Below are 22,049 nucleotides of genomic sequence, written 5' to 3' on the forward strand. Positions count from 1 at the left end.
TTATATGGAAACTTTTTTTCTGAAGCACCACTTGAAAGATAACAGTGTATGTCAATTTTGGGCACTCCTGAATCAGTTATAACTGAGTTAGCAGCCCACCAGATTGTTCTTAATTCTAATCTATCAATATGTGTTCATTGTGCACTCATCCACAATCTGTATGTACATTGATGTAACATTTCCGTTGTCACAGTAGCATTGTGGTTAGCGCAACGCTATCACACCTTGTGGGGTGCTTGGAATTGCGAGTTCAATTCCAGGGCCATTCTGTAAGAAGTCTCTACATGTACTCCCCATGGTATCTGTGAGTTTTCTCCGGGTCCTCCGGTTTCCTCCCGTAGTCCAAAGGCGTAACGGGTAGGTTAATTGGTCATTGTAAATTGTCCAGTGGTTAGGTTAGGGTTTGTCAGGGGTTGCTAAGGCAGCATGGCGCAAAGGATTTGGAAGGATCTGCTCCCTAAGTTTAAAAAAATATATATAAATAAACTTGGAGAAAGATTGTGCTGTGGGTGGAATTCACAAAGTTTATTCAATCGAAACTTTCCCTATAGTGCTGTTATAACCCATAATTCCTGACAGTGTGGTCCTAATGGCTTCTAGACCAATATGGAAGTCATACAGCAATGGAAGTGATCAGAACAGCTAGGGAAGCTCATTTAGTACACCTTTGTCTTTCAAGTAAGGAACCTTGCTTACATAATTCAAAATGCTTACAGTGTCTCTGACTACTGATTGAAATATCCATTCAACTTCAAAAAGTTGAATAAAGTTTGGATCTGATAAAACAGGAAAATGAAATCCACTACCCTTATAGCATTCATGGAAGGAGACATATCACTGTGGTCAGCTGGTTCACTCTCCTTCCTGTCTGTAGGATGCAGCAACATTGGAGGAGAATTGAATCAGCCTTCCTGCCAGTTTAACTGGTAACTGAAATTTGGCGTATTTTAGTTACTCTTGCCCAAGGTCTATTATTCTGTGGCCTATAAGTATTTTTTGTGAAAGGTGAGGGGTTGAACAAATAAGCAAAAACTTTCTCTGAGCTCCTTCGGCTTGAAATCAGGAATCATCTTTTCATCTTCAGTTTCATATTTTGTATATTGCATATACTGTAAGAGTGCTGTCTCGACATGAAAGCTATGGCATAAGAAAAATCCAAAGGAAATCATCTGAGTAATGTAACAGTGCTGTTCAAGAAAGTCTTTGTTCTGTTTGTTATTGGTAATGAATAAAACAGATTTGTCAGCCTTTTTCATTATTAATGGATGTTACAATTATCAAGTTAAAGTATTTTATCTGTATGACCTGTAGCAAATAAAGCCTTGTACGTACAACCTTAGGAGTTGACAATGCAACCAAGTTCAATAAACAATTAGTTCTTATCAGACAAAATTGACTTTTAAACAAGTCTGTGTGGATATGGTGGGGGGAGGGGGCAGGTGGTGGGGTGGATGGGTTGTGATGTGCATGGTGGAAGTATTCATCTGAAATGTAAAGAAAATCTAGTTGGCAATTCCTTTTGGTAGATCCTTTTAAGTTTTGCTAATTTGTTGTTGATCAAAATTTAGCAATGTTCTGTGTAAACTGCACAAAAAGATGTGTATTAATTTAACTATAATCTTCCCTTCAGGCTCTGGTGCTAGTTCTCCTTTAACATCACCATCTTCACCAACTCCTCCATCAACTGGTAGGTAATGGTGTCTCTTAATATGATTTTAAAAAAAAGTGTCATTTTGAATGGTGTTTAACAAGAAAACCTTATATTGAACATCAAACTGTCTTATTTTAGAATGTAATTAATTTTTAAGATTTAAAAACTGTAATTAAATTTCCATCCATGGAACTTGATAAATTTGCTGTCCAACTTGTGTTGCTTTTTGCTATGTTCATAATTCTATATTTATTATAATTGAACAGTTGAATTGAATCCTGTAGTTAATGTAATATAATTGAAGCCATTCAGTTTTTTTTCTCTAAGTGTTAAGTGTTGATATTGTTGAAGGACTGAAAAGGAATCAAGTTTTTGATCAGCCCTTGAGTGTTTCATGTACCCACTCTTGCTAGCAGATGATTGTGTTGCTGGGTGCTCTGCAAGCTCAGGTCAGGAACTGGACTCGACATGTGCATCTCTCCCTCCCTGTTCATTGTCTCTGCCATCCTCCCCTGATCTTTCTCTTTCTGTAATATGTTTTGCTGTTCATTGCTTTATTTCAGAATGTGGCAAGTTTGATTCAGCCTAAATTCACCAGAATGAAAACAGGATTGAAAGTATTAAATTATGAGGAGAGGTTGCAAAAACAGTTGAAAAGATCTAAGGGTTGATCTAATCAAAATGTTCAGAATTATCTAATTATGAGTAATGAAGGAAACCATTTACTCAAGCAGATTCAAGTAATAAGGCTCTGTAGATCATTTATGAATGAAATCAACAAATGTACTTCCTTCCTTGAAGGGTAGTTATAATCTGGAACTCTGGCTCCTGAAATGTCTCTGATGTGACATTATTAGAAAGATTTACATTGGTCAGTTTATTTATTTTCAGGTATATGACACAAAATGAGGCAAAGTGCAGACTAGACATGGTTTAAATGTTTGACAGAACTGATATAGTCCAAGCCTAACCCTAAATTTAACCCTATTGCTGTTCCCATATTAGGTCATAAGAAAAGTTTGAGAGGTCAGATGTTCTGGCATCTGACTTCTATACTTCACTGTCTCATTGAAGAAGCAGAGAACAGCCGGAGTAATTGTGGAGGTCCACAATGAAACGCAACCTGGCCTATTATGGATGTATGAACTGGACATGAATCCTTTCTTTGCAACCCTTTTGTTATCTGTCCATCCAGAGCAATGATTAGTATCCCATCACCAATCTTGAACACTGATTCCCTCCATCACTGGCGCATAGTGGCTGCAATATGTGCTGTCTACAAAAAGCACTACAGTTCCTTGCCCTGGTTAGTCCAATAATACCTCAAACCCAAATGTGAGGGGTGCATGGTAGCATTATTATCAGCAGATACCCCTCCAAGTTGCACTGCTTAGTGAATAAAAGTATATTATGAGTTCCTGAACATTGTGTGGTCTAAATTATACCATTCCCTGTCCTCGAGCACTGAAAGATTGCTGGTTCAAGATGGAAGCTCACCACCACTGCCTGAAGCATAGTTAGAGACAGGCAATAAATACTGACTTTTCTACTGGTGTCCAAACCATGAAAGTTAACAAAAAAAAAATTCAGCATACTGTAGCGGTGTGTTACGCACAGTGCTAGAATAACCACACGGAGTCGGTGAGTTGGAGTTGCGATGAAAGAGGTTTATTCAGACTTCGCGGCCTGCTTTAAAGCCTTCCCGTTCCCGCCCTCCCTGGGGCGGGACTGCTGTGGGGAATGCATATTTCGAGACCCTTTCAGCGCGTGGGATTTTCCCCCTGCTGGTGAAGATGGCCTGGCGCCCTTTTTGGGGCCGGCCCTCTGCACGCGCTGTTGTGAGCCGGTTCGCGTGTGCCAGAAAGTGGGTTGCCACATAACCCCCCCCCCCCCCCCCCCCCAGAACTGGCGATACCTCTCCCAATGTCCACAGTCTGGATCGGCCTCTGTTTGGGAGGTCTGCCCCTGCGCCGCAGTGCCTGAGCCTGGACCGGCTGCGCCAAGTCCACATGGGCCGGTTTGAGTCAGTCCACTGTGAAAACTTCCTCTCTCCCCCCAATGTCCAGCACGAACGTGGACCCGTTGTTCCTGATCACCTTAAACAGCCCCTCGTAGGGCCACTGTAGCTGTGCCCGGTGTCTGCCCCGTCGTACAAAAAGAAACTTACAGTTCTGCAGGTCTTTGGGTACGCAGGTCGGGCTCTGTCCGTGCTGTGAAGTGGGGATGGGGGCCAGGTTACCGAGCCTCTCCCGTAGTCTGTCCAGGACTGCTGTGGGTTCTTCCTCTTGCCCCCTTGGGGCAGGTATGAACTCTCCTGGGACTACCAGGGGTGCGCCGTACACCAACTTGGCCAACGAGGTGTGCAGATCCTCTTTGGGTGCCGTGCGGATTCCGAGCAGGACCCAGGGAAGCTCATCCACCCAGTTAGGCCCCTCCAGGCAGGCCATGAGAGCCGATTTCAGGTGACGGTGGAAGCGCTCCACTAGTCCGTTCGACTGTGGGTGGTAGGCAGTTGTGTGGTGTAGCTGAGATCCTAAAAGGTTGGCCATACCTGACCACAGACTGGAGGTGAACTGGGCGCCCCTGTCAGAGGTAATGTGGGCCGGTACCCTGAAGCGGGCTACCCAGGTTGCGATCAGTGCTCGGGCGCAGGATTCGGAGGTGGTGTCGGTGAGCGGGACTGCCTCTGGCCATCTGGTGAACCGGTCTATCATAGTTAGGAGGTACCGCGCTCCTTGTGACACTGGCAGGGGCCCCACAATATCCACATGGATTTGGTCGAACCTCCGGTCGATGGGTTCAAACCGCTGCGGCGGAGCCTTGGTATGCCGCTGCACCTTGGCCGTTTGGCACTGCATGCACGTTTTGGCCCATTCACTGACCTGTTTACGCAGTCCATGCCACACGAACCTGTTGGCGACCAGCCGGACGGTTGTCCTGATGGAGGGGTGCGCTAAGTTGTGAATGGACTCGAAAACCCGCTGGTGCCAGGCTGCTGGGACGACGGGGCGGAGTTGGCCAGTAGCTACGTCACATAGTAGGGTCCTCTCGCCTGGGCCTACGGGGAGGTCTTGGAGCTGCAAACCGAAGACTGCAGTCCTGTAACTGGGGATCTCAGCGTCTGCCTGCTGTGCCTCTGCCAGCGCTGCATAGTCCACCCCCTGCGACAGGGCCTGCATGGTCGGTCTGGAAAGTGCGTCCGCCACGACGTTGTCCTTTCCAGAGACATGCCGGATGTCCGTCGTGTACTCGGAGTTGTAGGACAGATGTCGCTGCTGGCGGGACAACCAGGGGTCGGACACCTTCATGAATGCAAAGGTAAGCAGTTTGTGGTCTGTGAACGCGGTGAAGGGCCTACCTTCTAAGAAGTACCTGAAATGCCGGATTGCCAGGCATAGTGCCAATAGCTCCCGGTCGAAAGCACTGTATTTGAGTTCGGGTGGTCGTAGGTGTTTGCTGAAGAACGCCAGGGGTTGCCAGCGACCCTCGATGAGTTGTTCCAGCACTCCACCGACCGCTGTGTTGGATGCGTCCACTGTGAGGGCAGTAGGAACGTCCGTTCTGGGGTGCACTAGCATTGCGGCGTTTGCCAAGGCCTCTGGTTTTAACGAAAGCGGTTGCGGCCTCTTCGTCCCAGGTAACGTCCTTGCCCTTACCCGGCATTAGAGTGAACAGGGGTCGCATGGTTCGGGCTGCTGAGGGGAGGAAACGGTGGTAGAAATTCACCATACCCACGAATTCCTGCAGGCCTTTGATAGTGTTGGGTCGGGGGAAGTTGTGGACCGCGTCTACCTTGGCGGGCAGCGGGGTTGCCCCGTCTTTAGTAATCCTGTGGCCCAGGAAGTCGATGGTGTCGAGTCCGAACTGGCATTTGGCTGGGTTGATTGTAAGGCCGAATTCGCTCAGGCGGGAGTAGAGCTGGCGGAGGTGGGACAGATGCTCCTGCCGACTACTGCTGGCTATGAGGAAGTCGTCCAAATAGATGAATGCAAAGTCCAGGTCGCGTCCCACCGCGTCCATTAGCCGCTGGAACGTCTGTGCGGCAGTCTTTAGACCAAATGGCATTCGGAGGAATTCGAAAAGTCCGAACGGGGTAATAAGTGCTGTTTTGGGGATGTCGTCCGGATGTACAGGGATTTGATGGTATCCCCGGACGAGGTCTACCTTGGAAAAGATCCTTGCGCTGTGTAGGTTTGCTGCGAAGTCTTGAATGTGCAGCACAGGGTAGCGGTCTGGCGTTGTAGCCTCGTTCAGTCTGCGGTAGTCACCGCATGGTCTCCAGCCCCCCGTTGCCTTGGGCACCATGTGAAGTGGGGAGGCCCATGGGCTGTCGGACCGTCGTATGATCCCTAATTCCTCCATCTTCTTGAACTCCTCCTTCGCCAGTCGGAGCTTGTCCGGGGGAAGCCTTCGAGCACGGGCGTGGAGGGGTGGTCCCTGAGTCGGGATGTGGTGCTGTACTCCGTGTCTGGGCATGGCTGCCGTGAACTGCGGTGTCAGTACTGATGGGAAATCCGCCAGGACCCTGGTGAATTCGTCATCGGACAGCGTGATGGAGCCCAGGTGTGGGGCTGGCAACTGTGCTTCACCCAGGGAGAACGTTTGAAAAGTCTTGGCGTGGACTAATCGCTTCCCTTGCAGGTCGACCAGCAGGTTGTGGGCTTGCAGAAAATCCGCCCCCAGGAGTGGTTGGGCCACGGCGGCCAGTGTGAAGTCCCACGTGAACCGGCTGGAGCTGAACTGTAGCCGCACCGTGCGGGTGCCGTAGGTTCGTATTGTGCTGCCATTTGCAGCCCTCAGGGTGGGTCCCGGTTCTCTGTTGCGGGTGTTGTAACTCGTTGGAGGTAAGACGCTGATCTCCGCTCTGGTGTCGACCAAAAAGCGGCGTCCCGACTGCTTGTCCCAGATGTACAGGAGGCTGTCCTGATGGCCAGCCGCCGTAGCCATCAGCGGCGGCTGGCCCTGGCGTTTCCCGGGAATTTGCAGGGTGGTCTGCAGCGGCGGGCCTCTGTGCCCCACCGCTGGTGGTAGAAACACCATTGTTTGTTGGGCTCCTCACTCCCGTCGCTGGGTTTTGTAGGCTCTGCTGCCGGGCCTGGTCTGGTCTGTCGTTGGGCACGCGGCTTGGTGATCTGTGCGACGGGCGCCCCTCTCTCTTTCCTGGCATTCCACAGCACATCTGCTCGGGCCGCCACCTCCCGGGGGTTGCTGAAATCTGCGTCGGACAGCAGCAGGCATATGTCCTCGGGCAGTTGCTCTAGGAACGCCTGCTCAAACATGAGGCAGGGTTTGTGTCCTTCAGCCAGGGCCAGCATCTCGTTCATTAATGCTGACGGCGGCCTGTCTCCCAAACCATCCAGGTGCATTAAGCGGCGTGCTCGTTCACGCCGTGAGAGTCCGAAAGTCCTTATGAGCAGAGCTTTGAATGCTGTGTATTTGCCGTCCTCCGGGGGCGACTGTATAAACTCCTTAACTTGTGCAGCTGTCTCCTGGTCGAGAGAGCTCAGCACGTAGTAGTAGCGAATGGACTCCGAGGTTATCTGCCGAATGTGGAATTGTGCTTCTGCTTGTTCGAACCATAATTGGGGTCGCAGCGTCCAGAAGCTTGGCAGTTTTAACGAAACTGCGTGAATAGATACAGCGTCGGTCATCTCTGGTCCAAATATCGTTTGGGCCGTCGGGGTCACCAATTGTAGCGGTATGTTACACACAGCGCTAGAATAACCACACGGAGTTGGTGAGTTGGAGTTGCGATGAAAGAGGTTTATTCAGACTTCGCAGCCTGCTTTAAAGCCTTCCCGTTCCCGCCCTCCCTGGGGCGGGACTGCTGTGGGGAATGCATATTCCCAGACCCTTTCCGCGCGCGGGATTTTCTCCCTGCTGGTGAAGATGGCCTGGCGCCCTTTTTGGGGCCGGCCCTCTGCCTGCACGCGCTGTTGTGAGCCGGTTCGTGTGTGCCAGAAAGTGGGTCGCCACAATACTATAGTTTCAGGGTTTGAATTTTCGCAATGTTTTTTATAATCTAAAATGATAGCTTTTGTGTATTACTACTGTATTTGTATAGAACATAGAACATTACAGCACAGTATGGGTTTTTCAATCCGCAATGTTTGCCGAATGTTTATCCTACTTTAGGACCAATCTAATCCTTTCCTCCTACATAGTCTTCTATTCTTCTATCATCCATGTGCCACTCAATCTATGCCTCTTGTACATCTCTATCAAGTCACCTCTGCTCTCCACTTCAAAGTGTAAAGCCCTAGTTCCCTCAACCTATTCTCATAAGACATGCTCCCTAATCCAAGCAGCACCTTGGTAAATCTCCTCTGCATGCTCTCGAAAACTTCCATATCTTTCCGATAATGACCTGAACACAAGTGGAGTCTAACTGGGATTTTATAGAGCTGCAATTACCTCATAGCTCTTGAACTCAATCCCCTGAATCATCTTTATAAGCATCTCAATCCACTGAAGGCCAATGTACCATTCAAACCTATCATCTTAAGTTGCAACTTTGAGGGTTCTATGGATGTGAATCCCTAGATTCCTCTGTACCTCCACATGGTTAAGAGTCCTGCCATTAACCCTGTATTCTGCCTTCAAATTCGACCTTCCAAAGTTAATCTCCTCATACTTTTCTAGGTTGAAGAGTTCCTGTTAGTAACTAACAGTTGTAGATTCTAGACCTGTGTTGCAAAATTCATCCTTACAAAATCTTACAGTTTATCATTGAAGTAGGCATTTGTATTGAGATGAAGTAGGCATGTGTTAGGAATTGTATTAACACAGAAGGTACTACTAGCAGGAAACCAGCAGCAATGTCTGCACAGCTTCTTCTGTCTTTGGATCTTTTGCCATGCAGACAGTTAATTAATGTAAAGTTGATTTATCATGAGGTAGATTCTTCCTTGAATTTTTGATTCTCTAAACCCTTGCATATTCTTCATAATCACTTCAAAGTCTATTATATTACAATCTGCATGGTTACACCTGCTTATTAGGTTATTTCATGCATGAATTTTTAAAAAGGCAATTATGACTTCAATTCTATTAAACTGCAAGCTATTAGAAAAGGCAGGCAGTTAATGTCTGCTGACTTTCATACAGGTATTTTTGAGCAGTGCAACTGTAGTTCTTTATAAGCATCTTTTCCTTTGAAGACTTCAGTGTGTTGCACTGGTCACATTTGCATTATTGTCATTCTGCAGTCTTCGACAAGGCCAAGCACTACATCGGGCAGTTAAGAAACATTTGAGCAATGTCAAGGATGAAGGATATGGAATAAATGAGACTTAGCAGTATGGATGGAAGGTTGACTATCTAAGGAAAAAAACTAGTAATAGTGAAAGGATTTTTGGATTCAAGATTAGTATACTGTGAATTCTGCCAGGGTTCGATTTTTTTTTAGGGCCGCTTAATGTAAATGTTAATGATTTGGACTTGGTTCGGTACGACGCAATTTCCAGATTTGCTGATGGAGGCATATTGAATCATCTGAAGCATAATAATGGACAGAAATATAGATGTTTTGATGGATTGGGCTTTAACACAAAGTGGAAGGCAAAGTTTTATAAAGATAGAAGTGCATTAGTTGAAACAGCAAGGGAGGTTGGTAAAGTAGTTTGTTTCTACAAATGAAAGAACTCAGTGGCTTCTGGAAGCAGAGAGTACCAAAGCAAGAAAATCAAAAGCCTTTAGAAAACAGGCTCCGACACAAGTACAGTCTTATGTGTATTTCTGGGCACTGTCATTTGGAAAGGTGTTGGAAAAAATGCTGAAGAGATTTACTGAAATTCTTCCAGGGATTAGGAATTTATGTGGATATAGTGAAGAAGCTCGGGTTGTACTCCTTAGACCAAAGGCGATCCTGGGGAGCTCGCAAAGGGACATGTCAAATCATGTGAACAGGTGGAAAGAGTGAAATTGTCTCCATTAGTGGAAACATTAAGAATTAGGGGGCATGGAACTAGCAAAGGATTGGTGAGTTAACCAAAAGTGATAGGATATGGAATGCATGTCTAGAACAGTAAAGGAGGGAAATTCAATTCTAACACTCCAAAAGATTTGGATAAGTATCTGGTAAAAAAAAAATATTCCAGGCTCTGGAGGGAGAAGATGTTGGTGCTAATTGGATTGCTCTTTTGTGAGGCTATTAAGTACTTGATGTGCCCGATGGCAGCATCCATTCTGGAATTCTGATCCTACGATATACATCTCAGTGGGCTACTTTTGCTTAGTTACAGTATTCTGCATTCATTCAGTTTCAAAAAAATTCTAGTCTGGATGTTCAAATCAATTCCATTAAAATTTTCCAAGGATTTAACTTTGAACCAATCTCTTACAGGCAACCTTCATGTGATCTGATGATACACTGCTTTAATGTTGAATGTCTTTCATTACCCTTTCATTACTTCTGTCCTCTGTTTACTTTCCATTTCTGGTTGAGCATGTTCCATATCTATTAAGTTTAAGAGTGGAGAGATTGTAGCCCATTTCTTCGCTCCTTGTCACCATTGTTATTAATGCCACTTCTGTTACTCTTGTACTAGATTGTTCATACTTTTGTCCTATTCAGTGGCACTATCCTCTCATTTTTTTTTTTTTGCTCCTCCTTAAAACCCATTCTTTTCACTGTTTTAGTTATGTAATCATCTCTCCTTCTTTGCCAAGTACCAGCATGGATAAATGATTTGGCTGACTGGCAGGTGGCAAAGAATGGGAATAAAGGGGGCCTGTTCTGTTGGGCTGCTAGTGACTAGTGGTGTTCCGCAGGAGCTGGTGTTGGGACTGCTTCTTTTCACGTTACATGTCAATGATTTGAATGACAAAATTGATGGCTTTGTGGCTAAGCTTGCAAATGATAGGGGGAGGGCACAGAAACATAGAAAACCTATAGCACAATACAGGCCCTTCGGCCCACAAAGTTGTGCCAAACGTGTCCCTACCTTAGAAATTACCAGGCTTACCCATAGCCCTCTATTTTTCTAAGCTCCATGTACGTATCCAAAAGTCTCTTAAAAGACCCTATCGTATCCGCCTCTACCACCATTGCCAGCAGCCCATTCCACGCACTCACCACTCCCTGAGTAAAAAAACTTACCCCTGACACCTCCTCTGTACCTACTCCCCAGCACCTTAAATCTGTGTCCTCTTGGGACAACCATTTCAGCCCTGGGAAAAAGGCCTCGGACTATCCACACGATCAATGGCTCTCGTCATCTTATACACCTCTATCAGGTCACCTCTCATCCTCCGTCGCTTCAAGGAGAAAAGGCCGAGTTCACTCAACCTGTTTTCATAAGGCACGCTCCCCAATCCGGGCAACATCCTTGTAAACGCAAACATGAGGAAATCTGCAGATGCTTTAATTTCAAGCAACACACATAAAAGTTGCTGGTGGACACAGCAGGCCAGGCAGCATCTCCAGGAAGAGGCACAGTCGACATTTCGGGCCGAGACCCTTCGTCAGGACTAACTGAAAGAAGAGCTAGTAAGAGACTTGAAAGTGGGAGAGGGAGAGCTGAAATGATAGGAGAAGACAGGAGGGGGAGGGATGGAGCCAAGAGCTGGACAGGTGATTGGCAAAAGGGATATGAGAGGATCCCCCTTTTCTTTCTCCCTAGGCCTCCTGTCCCATGATCCTCTCATATCCCTTTTGCCAATCAACTGTCCAGCTCTTGGCTCCATCCCTCTCTCCTGTCTTCTCCTATCATTTCGGATCTCCCCTTCCCCCTCCCACTTTCAAATCTCTTACTAGCTCTTCTTTCAGTTAGTCCTGACGAAGGGTCTCGGCTCAAAACGTCAACTGTACCTCTTCCTAGAGATGCTGCCTGGCCTGCTGCGTTCACCAGCAACTTTTATGTGTGTTGCTTGAACATCCTTGTAAATCTCCTCTGCACCCCTTCTATGGCTTCCACATCCTTCCTGTAGTGAGGCAACCAGAATTGAGCACAGTACTCCAAGTGGGGTCTGACCAGGGTCCTACATAGCTGCAACATTACCTCTCGGCTCCTAAGTTCAATTTCACGATTGATGAAGGCCAATACACCGTATGCCTTCTTAACCACGGAGTCAACCTGTGAGCCGCTTTGAGCGTCCTATGGACTCGGACCCCAAGATCCCTCTGATCCTACACACTGCCAAGAGTCTCAACATTAATACTATATTCTGTCATCATATTTGACCTACCAAAATGAACCTTCACACTTATCTGGGTTGAACTCCATCTGCCACTTCTCAGCCCAGTTTTGCATCCTATCAGTGCCCCGCTGTAACCTCTGACAGCCCTCCACACTATCCACAACACCTCCAACCTTTGTGTCATCAGCAAATTTACTAACCCATCCCTCCACTTCCTCATCCAGGTCATTTATAAAAATCACAAACAGCAAGGGTCCCAGAACAGATCCCTGAGGCACACCACTGGTCACTGACGTCCATGCAGAAAATGGCCTGTCTACAACCACTTTTTGCCTTCTGTGGGCAAACCAGTTCTGGATCCACAAAGCAATGTCCCCTTGGATCCCATGCCTCCTTACTTTCTCAATAAGCCTTGCATGGGGTACCTTATCAAATGCCTTGCAGAAATCCATATACATTATATCTACTGCTCTTCCTTCATCAATGTGTTTAGTCACATCCTCAAAAAATTCAATCAGGTTCGTAAGGCATGACCTGTCCTTGACAAAGCCATACTGACTATTCCTAATCATATTATACCTCTCCAAATGTTCATAAATCCTGCCTGTCAGGATCTTCTCTATCAGCTTACCAACCACTGAAGTAAGACTCACTGGTCTATAATTTCCTGGGCTATCTCTACTCCCTTTCTTGAATAAAGGAACAACATCCGCAACCCTCCAGTCTTCTGGAACCTATCCAGTCCCAGCGACTTATCCAACTTGATGCTTTCCAAAAGCTCCAGCACAACCTCTTTCTTAATACCTACATGCTCAAGCTTTTCAGTCTGCTGCAAGTCATCACTACAATCACCAAGATCCTTTTCCATAGTGAATACTGAAGTAAAGTATTCATTAAGTACCTCTGCTATTTCCTCCGGTTCCATACACACTTTCCCACTGTCACACTTGATAGGTGCTATTCTTTCATGTCTTATTCTCATGCTCTTCACGTACTTGTAGAATGTCTCGGGGTTTTCCTTAATCCTGCCTGCCAAAGCCTTCTCATGGCCCCTTCTGGCTCTCCTAATTTCCTTCTTAAACTCCTTCCTGTTATCCTTACAATCTTCTAGATCTCTAACATTACCTAGCTCTCTGAACCTTTTGTAAGCTTTTCTTTTCTCCTTGACGAGACTTATCACAGCCTTTGTACACTACGGATCCTGTACCCTACCATAACTTCCCTGTCTCATTGGAACATACCTATGCAGAACTCGACACAAATATCCCCTGAACATTTGCCACATTTCTTTCATACTTCTCCCTGAGAACATCTGTTCCCAACTTAAGCTTCCAATTTCCTGCCTGATAGCCTCATAGTGTTGAAGAAGCAGGTAGTCTGTGGAAGGACTTGGACAGATTTGGAGAATGGAAAAATGCCAGATGGAATATAGTGTAGGGAAGTGTATGGTCATGCACTTTGGTGGAGGGAATAAAGGCATAGACTGTTTTCTAAATAGGGAGAAAAATTAAAAATCAAAGTGCAGACGGATTTGGGAGTACCCTTGATTCCCTAAATGTTAGCTAGAAGGTTGAGTCGGTGGTAAGGAAGGCAAGTGCAATGTTAGCATTCATTTCAAGAGGATTAGAATATAAAAGCAACGGTGTAATGCTGAGGTTTTATAAGTCATTGGTCAGACCACACTTGGGAGTATTAAGAGTAGTGTTGGGCCCCTTATTTAAGAAAAGATGTGCTAACATTCGAGAGGGTCTAGAGGAGGTTCATGAGAATGATTCCATTAATGAAGGGTTAACATATGAGGAGCATTTGATGACTCTGGGCCTATATTCACTGGAGTTCAGAAGAATGGGGTGGAATCATTGAAAACCTATTGATATTGAAAGACATAGAGTGGTTGTGGTGAGGATGTTTTCTGCAGTGGAGGGAGTCTAGTACCAGAAGACGCAGTCTCAGAACAGACGGACGTCCATTAGGAACAGGTCAGCCAGCTAAAGGGGAGTAAATCTATGGAATTTATTGCCACAGATGGCTGTGGAGGTCAAGTCACTGGGTATATTTAAAGCGGAGGTTGATAGGTTCTTGATTAGTCAGAGCATTAAAGGTTACAGGAAAAAGCTGGAGAGCGGGGTTGAGAGGGATAATAAATCAGCTGTGATGGAAAGGTGGAGCAGACTCAATAGGCAAAATGCCTAATTAAATAAGACTAATGGTCTTATTTGAAAGTCATCTTAAAAAACCCCTAGATTATGCATTAAAGATTCAAAATAATTGTGTATAATAGCCAAGAACAAATAAGTTGTCCACTGAACGGCACAGCTTCAGTTGCAGAATGTGCTGTACTAGCATATGGTGTTAACTTGTATACTGACGTATTGTTATGTAGCACTAGTCAATCGCATTATGTTTAAAATCTGGTTCATCGTTGCTAATAATTTATTATGGTTTTTCGGAAGATTTTCCAAGCAACTATAGTTTATGCTACCTACCATTCAGGAATACTAGGTTTCTCGCAGTTAAGTATCTCGGGTGCTATCAGTGTTAAAGCAGCAGTATAGTCCCTGCTTCGTTCATGTCTTGTTGAATTTCATTGTTTTTTCGTCTTTCATTCTTAATGACAGAAGATCTGTCTTTGTGTAACCCTAAAAGGCATAATGTTTTCTGTAAACCAAATTTCAAAAATCTGACCGTAGCAAATTTTAAACAATGTAATGATTTCCTTTACATGTTCTTGCTTCTAATTGTTTTTTCCTTTCTAATGAATAATTTATCACTGGTGTGCCAGGAATCGGCAACTTCTAGCATTAAGAAATAAAAAACTAATTTGTTCTCTAATTAATACCAATGTATTTTTCTTAGGTCATCAGTTAGGTTGTCGATGGAGCAGGTTACCTTATTTCATTCCAATCATATTATCAATATTACTATTTGTTGAACTCTTATATACCAGCTGCTTGATGGAAGTGGTCTATAAAACCTTTTCAACCCTCCGATCTGGTTTATCCCATGAATGGGGGGTTATAAATTCGATGATTACACGATCAAAAAACCTTGCCGACTGGGTTATCGTTTTTATTTTGTTTACAGCAAAAGTAGAAGCTTCATTTTTTTAAAAATTAGAATTAGGGTAGTAATTGAGATGTTAGGATCAATTCTTTTAAGATGGGAAGTGAGATTCTTGGCTATTAATGGCATTCCAAAAGAGTGGGGTTATAGTAGTGTTGTAGCACAATATTAATTAGTGGTTATTCCTGCATTTAGAAGACAATTTCTTTAAGGGGGTTGTGTTTGTATGTGTGACTGTTTTGGCACTCTTTCTTAAGAAGGTAATAATACATGCTAAAAGTCTGTCAAACAGTAACCATTTTAGAGCTGAGGCAGTATCACCTGATTGTACATTGGGTTTTTTATTTGGCACAGGCCACAGTGCCTATCAACAGCAGGACACTACCCATGGGCCAGACATAGAAGAAGAGGATGATCTCAATGTCCTATCCTCCATTAGTCAAATGATATTGTTGAGGAAAGCACTTTCATATGGAGCTATCCAGGTTTGTTCCGTAGTATGCCATATTGTGGATTTACCCATTGAGTCAGTTGGGTTAATAATACATTTCTTGCCTCAGTTACTGCAATAGCCTCCACTTATGTAAATTACCACTTAAATAAATGATTACAAGGATGAACAAATGGGAGTGTGTGCACTTATCCCCTGGCATTAAATAGGACAGTTCTATTTAAATAAGCAAAATCAGTATCTTTTACTAGACTGGATGCTAGGCTGGCAGATGAAAATACCATGGAAATATACTTATTTTGTCCTGTTTCTCCATGCAAAAGCACTAAAGTCAGGTATTTTGAAGTTATCAATGATAATCACTAGCAGGGTAAAATTTATTTTTATGATTTATATCATCTGTTAGTCTCATGAGACCATGGATTTGCGCCTTGGAAGGTTTCCAGGGCACAGGCCTGGGCAAGGTTGTATGGAAGACCAGCAGTTGCCCATGCTGCAAGTCTCCCCTCTCCACGCCACCGATGTTGTCCAAGGGAAGGGCATTAGGACCCATACAGCTTGGCACCGGTGTCATTGCAGAGCAATGTGTGGTCAAGTGCCTTGCTCAAGGACACGTGCTGCCTCAGCCAAGGCTCGAACTAGCGATCTTCAAATCACTAGACGAACGCCTTAACCACTTGGCCACGCGCCAACACATTTTTATGATTAGTTCATAGTTATAAAGTGCAATTTATGGTCATTTGGGAAAGGTAGGTTTCTGAGGGAAACATTAAGCAGTCATACAGTATCTGTGGAAGGAAAATGTTTTATCATTGCCTGATTTCTTGGATGGTTCTGAGGAAAAATTATTGAATGAACTGGTAACTTTCTCACCAGTGATTCTCCTTTAGAACATACAGTATGCATCAAATTAATCCTGTGCTATGCATTGGCTGCACATTCTGTTCAGAACAGAAAAGGCAGCAGTTATGTAAGTGGTGTTTACTGTGACTGACTGGGGTTGCACTTCTAGATGTTGATGTTCCTAAGAGGTAAAAGTTGGTTGGGAAGGAACACAAGAAACTTGCACAGAACTGTATGACCCCTTTATGTAATACATATGTAACTTAGTTCTCTTTGGTAACCCATCAGTTGCCTGAATATCATTGTTTGCATGTTATAATGTCCAGGTTTAATTCATGGTAATGACTTATTGCTTCTTTCTTTCTATGCTGTCTTTGCTGTAGAGCACACACCATTTTGAGCCTGACTTTGGGGTAATGTAGACCACCCTAAAAACTTAAAGGTTGCTGAAAGAGGTCACAGTCATCAAGGTGAATCAGTTTGTTGTTGCATCACAATCACTTTGGATGGGGTAGAATCTATTTTAATCAGATTTATGTATTTGTCACTGAATCCTGCTTACTGGATTCTTTTAATGTCTAATTTTTCCTGTTATTCCACTCTTGGGAATGCAGTGACTCACGCTGAGATTGTCTTTGCTGACAAGTTCACCTTTCTGTGTAGCAGTTCTTTGAGCTTCTACAGCAAATGCCAAAAACAAGCAATTTATACGGTGGCTTCAACACAATGCATGAGGTTACATGCGCTGTCTGTTATTTAAAAGAAATAAATATCTTGCAAAAGAAATCTTGGCGAGGTAATCAGATCTTTGGTGTATGAAAGCGGAGTCTTAGCAGGAATTAGATGAGGGAATTGTAAATTATGAGGCCAAGATGGGTGACAGAGTAGCCACCAATGATAAGGTGCAGGCTATAATGTTAGAAGTATTTGAGGGATTTTTAGTTTTGGATAAGATTATATAGATGGAGTTTTTTTTAAAAAAATGTAAGAATAACAGTTGTAGAAGCTGTGGAGAAAAGAAGCTTGGGATTAATTTCTATATGATCCTGGAGTGAAGTGGATTTGGTGGTGAGCAAGGAGGTTGAAGATATAATGCAGTCACTCTGGAGTGGTGTGAGTCTAAACTATTATGAATTGGGTCATTGAAGTAGGCCTATTAATAGATAGCTCTCTGTTAAATATTTAGTTTTTGAAAACTGAGGCAAGGAAGTGGTTAAGCAAATCTAGTAACTACAGTTGCTGTTCAGTGAATGAAGGCCCAAAGGCACCGTGAGTTTCAAAGAAGTCTGTAAGTTACTTGCAAGTATTTTTGCAGCTGTGAAGGGTATATATAGGACAGATTTCAATGACATTGTGGCACTGAAGTGGAGGAAGAAAGGTAAAGATCTTGAAAGGTGTGCCCTATATGAAAAGTTGACTTTTAGAAGAACTGGATATCTGGAATTGGAACAATAGAAAACAGTTGTTTTGCAGGAGTGAAAAAATAGACTGTGGGGATGTTTGAAGGATAGAGGAAGACTGAGATGGTGATAGGGATTTATTGCTCCTCAGTAATTTGGATAGATGATAGGTATGTGTTCTCATACATGTTAATATAGTCCTCATTTGTACTTAAGGAGGAAATGCATACATCTACTAAGTAAGTCATATTGGTCAGAAAAGGAAGTGTAAGAGGAAGTTAGGTTTAAAGAGTTGGCTGTGATGAATGCACTTAAGAACTTGAAATGCATCTGTGGTCACTGCAAATTTGGAAGAGTTGTATAGTGGAATAAAATAGATTAGTGTATGGATCAATAGGAGCAATTTTCTTGCAGAGGAGGAAATGTGATATTAGATGGTTGATTGTCAGCTGGAAAGAATTAGTTATAGAAGGTGTAAATTTGTTGTATTACTTACATGTATTGCCAACAAAACCTAATAGTTTCACATAATGTTTGCTTGTAGATTGCAGGTAAATTTTAATTAAGTGCCTTCCCAAGTTTTTTGTTGCTCTAGATGGGTAGAAGCCTTTGCATTTTCCCCAGTGACTAATTTGGATAGACATTTGGTTCAAACTTCTAAGATTTTGCTTACATGGTTGAATGTGTTCATAGGATGAATATGGCTCCCATCATAAAAAAAACACTATTTTGGTGTTCTTTTTTCAGAAATGTTTTTATTTGCTTATTTTATATTAAGGCCTTAGATACTTTACTAATTTGTATGCCTTAATATTCTACACAGCTGTTGGATTAAACTGATCAATTACGAGGATTTATGGCAATAGAATGGAGTGCTTGTGGAATGTCACTTTGTCACTTTTCACAAGAGATTCATCCAAGTTTTTAATCTCTTTCCTCTTATTCTGGATTGCATTCCAAAATACTCTTTACTGTTTTCATATTTAAAGGTTCAACTTTCCAAACCTTGTACTAACAACTCGTTATGATTAAGTTGATAACCTATTTCTAGATTAAAAGCAAATGCAACCTCAGATCTCATTAATTACTGAAAGTATGGGTTTCTATTTAAATTCAAACTATACAGCACATTATTTCTGATTTTGATAACTTGTTCAATATTTCTAAAGGTTTGATTAATTCTATTGTAAGTAGAACTTAATATTGTAAATTGCCCTCTTTGATTTAACAAGAGATATTCCAATAATTTTATTTGTGGGAGTGGAGTGAAAAAGAGCTGTATAAAATAATCTAATAGTTATAATTTTAAAATAATGGAAATGACTAAAATGAAGCAAGTAATCACATTCAGATTTAGCTCTTAGAAGTTGTTGCATTTGATAGATAAAGGAATAGGAAAATTCCATCCAGTCTTATTAAATCTAAAAAGGATCCTTGTGTGAAGGTGGTGCAGTTTCTTATTTACCTTGTTCAGGCTGTGATTAAATCTGTTGCCATTTAGTGATTGTATGTTTATGTACATTAGTATTTTGCCTGTTTTGTTAATAACAGGATTATTTTGGGCTTTAAAGTGCGTATCATACTGCAGTTCCTTTTAACAGCTGGCAAAAATCGCAAATACTTGCAGACTTTCTTCAACTACGTTTGTGTCCATTTGAAACTTCTGTGTAGACCAATTATAAGTAATATAAAACAAATTTTGAGAAAGCAACAAAGAACAAAATGACCCTGGTTTCACAAATTACTTTTCATTTTCTTGTGTTATCAGGTACTTGCACCAGTTTTCAAAGTAAATATCAGAGGAGCAACCTGCTACACAATTTAATTATTCAGGTTCTCATCCTATGAAATTAATTTAAGCAACTAAGTTTTGAATGAGGTCCATATATCAAAAGGAAAATTGGCTTTTAAAAAATTCTTATTTTGAAGACAATTGTTATTAATATCCCTTAGGTGCTCTGTTTTTGTCTGCATTATTGTAAATTACATGAAGTTAACACATACCAAAATAGCATACCAATGAGAGGAAAATGGTACTTAATATAATGATGAATGCCCATCAAATAGCCTTAAATTGGTGGTAATGAAGTTTAATTACTCGTGCGCACACTGTTCATTGAGCAGAAGGAAAATCTGTTTAAATATTATTTGTGTGTAGAAACGCTTTACTAAATCAGCTGACAGGTTGACCTGTACTTTAACTACTGTGCTTAAAGAAAAAGGGGTAAGTTTGTGGAGTTTTCATAATAAGCAAAATATAGTTTTCCTAATCAGCGAAGTATAGTACTCGAGAAAGCATCTGCAAAAGAAAAATTGACTTTTCAGTGCTTTTGTTAACGGTGAACAAATACAGTGCTAACTTAATTTCTTTACAGATGCTGGCTCATGAATATTAGCCACCTTTGCAGTTCTTTTTATTTTGACTTGGCAAGTTTTAACTTGGCTCGTGATCAAATCTTCAACTTGAGAATTTACTTAAACTTTTTTTCATACCTGCAGGAGTTTCTTCAGTCCCTCCAGCGCCATCTCTTCCCCCGTCTCAAAAGCGTGAGATTGAACTTCCATCTGAACCCATCCCTGCTGCCAATGGTACAGGCAGAGGAGCCTTACTCAACTCAATTCAAAACTTTAAAAAGGGTCACTTGAAGCCTACAACAACATGTGATCGCAGCACCCCCATAATCAAATAATACATCATATTTGAATACTAAACTGAAGTTGGCAAGATAAAATATGCCAGCTGTGTATTTGGGACAAGAGTTTTGAGCTAATGTACAGGACAATCATTCCTTTTAAAAGCACCTGCTTATAATGAATCGACAGTATATTGCAGCCAATGTGTTTTCCTTATGGGCATACTTCACCCCCTTGTGGTCATAGTTATGTTTCTAAAGGTTACTCTCATTAAGCACTTGTAGTGTGGACTTAACTGTGGAGCCAGTGATCTGCAATAATTTAACATTGAGATAATACAAAAATGGCAGCAATCTAATTTGCAATAATGTATCTTAAGAAATTGCTGTAGTTTGACTGTATTCTAACCTTGGATTTTCTGAAGTGCACTTTAAAGATTTGTTTTACTGTATAAACAAAGAAACAGCCATTTCTATGCAGAAAATTTTCATAGTATATGTACAAATTTCTTGTAAACAATGACTAGATATTCATTTAATATTTTATTAAAATAATTGTCTTGGCAATCACCATTCTCAGGTGTCTGTTTTGAAAATGTAATTTAGAGCACCTTTGTAAACAAACAGTTTAAGGCTCAGGTAAAGCTGAGGTAAAGCAAGGTCACATAATGGAAATACATCAGTTTTCATTTCTTAGCTGAGGCCCACTGACAGAAGAAACTGAGTCTTCCTACAGTGATATGCAAAAGTTTGGGCACCCCTGGTCAAAAGATGACCTGATTTGCAAAAGGCATAAAGTTAAAGACAACACATTTCTTCAATATCTTAAGCATGATTACTTATTTTATTTCCATCTTTTACAGTTTCAAAATAACAAAAAAGGAAAAGGGCCCGAAGCAAAAGTTTGGGCACCCTGCATGGCAGTACTAAGTAACACCCCCTTTGGCAAGTATCACAGCTTGTAAATGCTTTCTGTAGCCGGCTAAGAGTCTTTCAATTCTTGTTTGGGGGATTTTTGCCCATTCTTCCTTGCAAAAGGCTTCTAGTTCTGTGAGATTCTTGAGCCGTCTTGCATGCACTGCTCTTTTGAGGTCTATTCACAGATTTTCGATGATGTTTAGGTCAGGGGACTGTGAGGGCCATGGCAAAACCTTCAGCTTGTGCCTCTTGAGGTCGTCCATTGTGGATTTTGAAGTGTGTTTGGGATCATTATCCTGTTGTAGAAGCCGTTTTCTTTTCATCTTCAGCTTGTTTACAGACTGTGTGATGTTTGCTTCCAGAATTTGCTAGTGTTTAATTGAATTCATTCTTCCCTCCACCAGTGAAATGTTCCCCGTGCCGCTGGCTGCAACACAAGCCCAAAGCATGATTGATCCACCCCCGTGCTTAACAGTTGGAAAGATGTTCTTTTCATGAAATTCTGCACCCTTTTTTCTCCAAACATACCTCTGCTCATTGTGACCAAAAAGTTCTATTTTAACTTCATCAGTCCACAGGACTTGTTTCCAAAATGCATCAGGCTTGTTTAGATGTTCCTTTGCAAACTTCTGACGCTGAATTTTGTGGTGAGGACGCAGGAAAGGTTTTCTTCTGGTGACTCTTCCATGAAGGTCATATTTGTGAAGGTGTCGCTGAACAGTAGAACAGTGAACCACCACTCCAGAGTCTGCTAAATCTTCCTGAAGGTCTTTTGCAGTCAAACGGGGGTTTTGATTTGCCTTTCTAGCAATCCTATGAGCAGTTCTCTTAGTAAGTTTTCTTGGTCTTCCAGACCTCAACTTAACCTCCACCGTTCCTGTTAATTGCCATTTTTTAATTACATTACGAACAAAGGAAACGGCTACCTGAAAATGCTTTGCTATCTTCTT

The 22,049-nt window shown here is 42.6% G+C and overlaps 1 protein-coding gene across 7 annotated transcripts in view; it reads left to right on the plus strand.

Annotated features, from left to right (window-relative positions):
* Nucleotides 1-20,736, plus strand: part of pxk (PX domain containing serine/threonine kinase) — a 63,471-nt gene extending 42,735 nt beyond the window's left edge. For 2 of the 7 annotated variants that reach the window (XM_072280472.1, XM_072280469.1), the window contains 2 exons: nucleotides 1,631-1,687; nucleotides 16,532-20,041. In XM_072280472.1, coding sequence (XP_072136573.1) covers nucleotides 1,631-1,654 — 24 coding nt within the window. In that variant the 3' untranslated portion in view covers nucleotides 1,655-1,687; nucleotides 16,532-20,041. The other 5 variants (XM_072280468.1, XM_072280470.1, XM_072280471.1 and 2 more) reach the window with 4 other exon arrangements.
* The last annotated feature ends 1,313 nt before the right edge of the window (nucleotides 20,737-22,049 follow it).

The sequence above is a fragment of the Mobula birostris genome, chromosome 16, assembly GCF_030028105.1.
Source record: "Mobula birostris isolate sMobBir1 chromosome 16, sMobBir1.hap1, whole genome shotgun sequence".
Classification (NCBI taxonomy): domain Eukaryota; kingdom Metazoa; phylum Chordata; class Chondrichthyes; order Myliobatiformes; family Myliobatidae; genus Mobula; species Mobula birostris.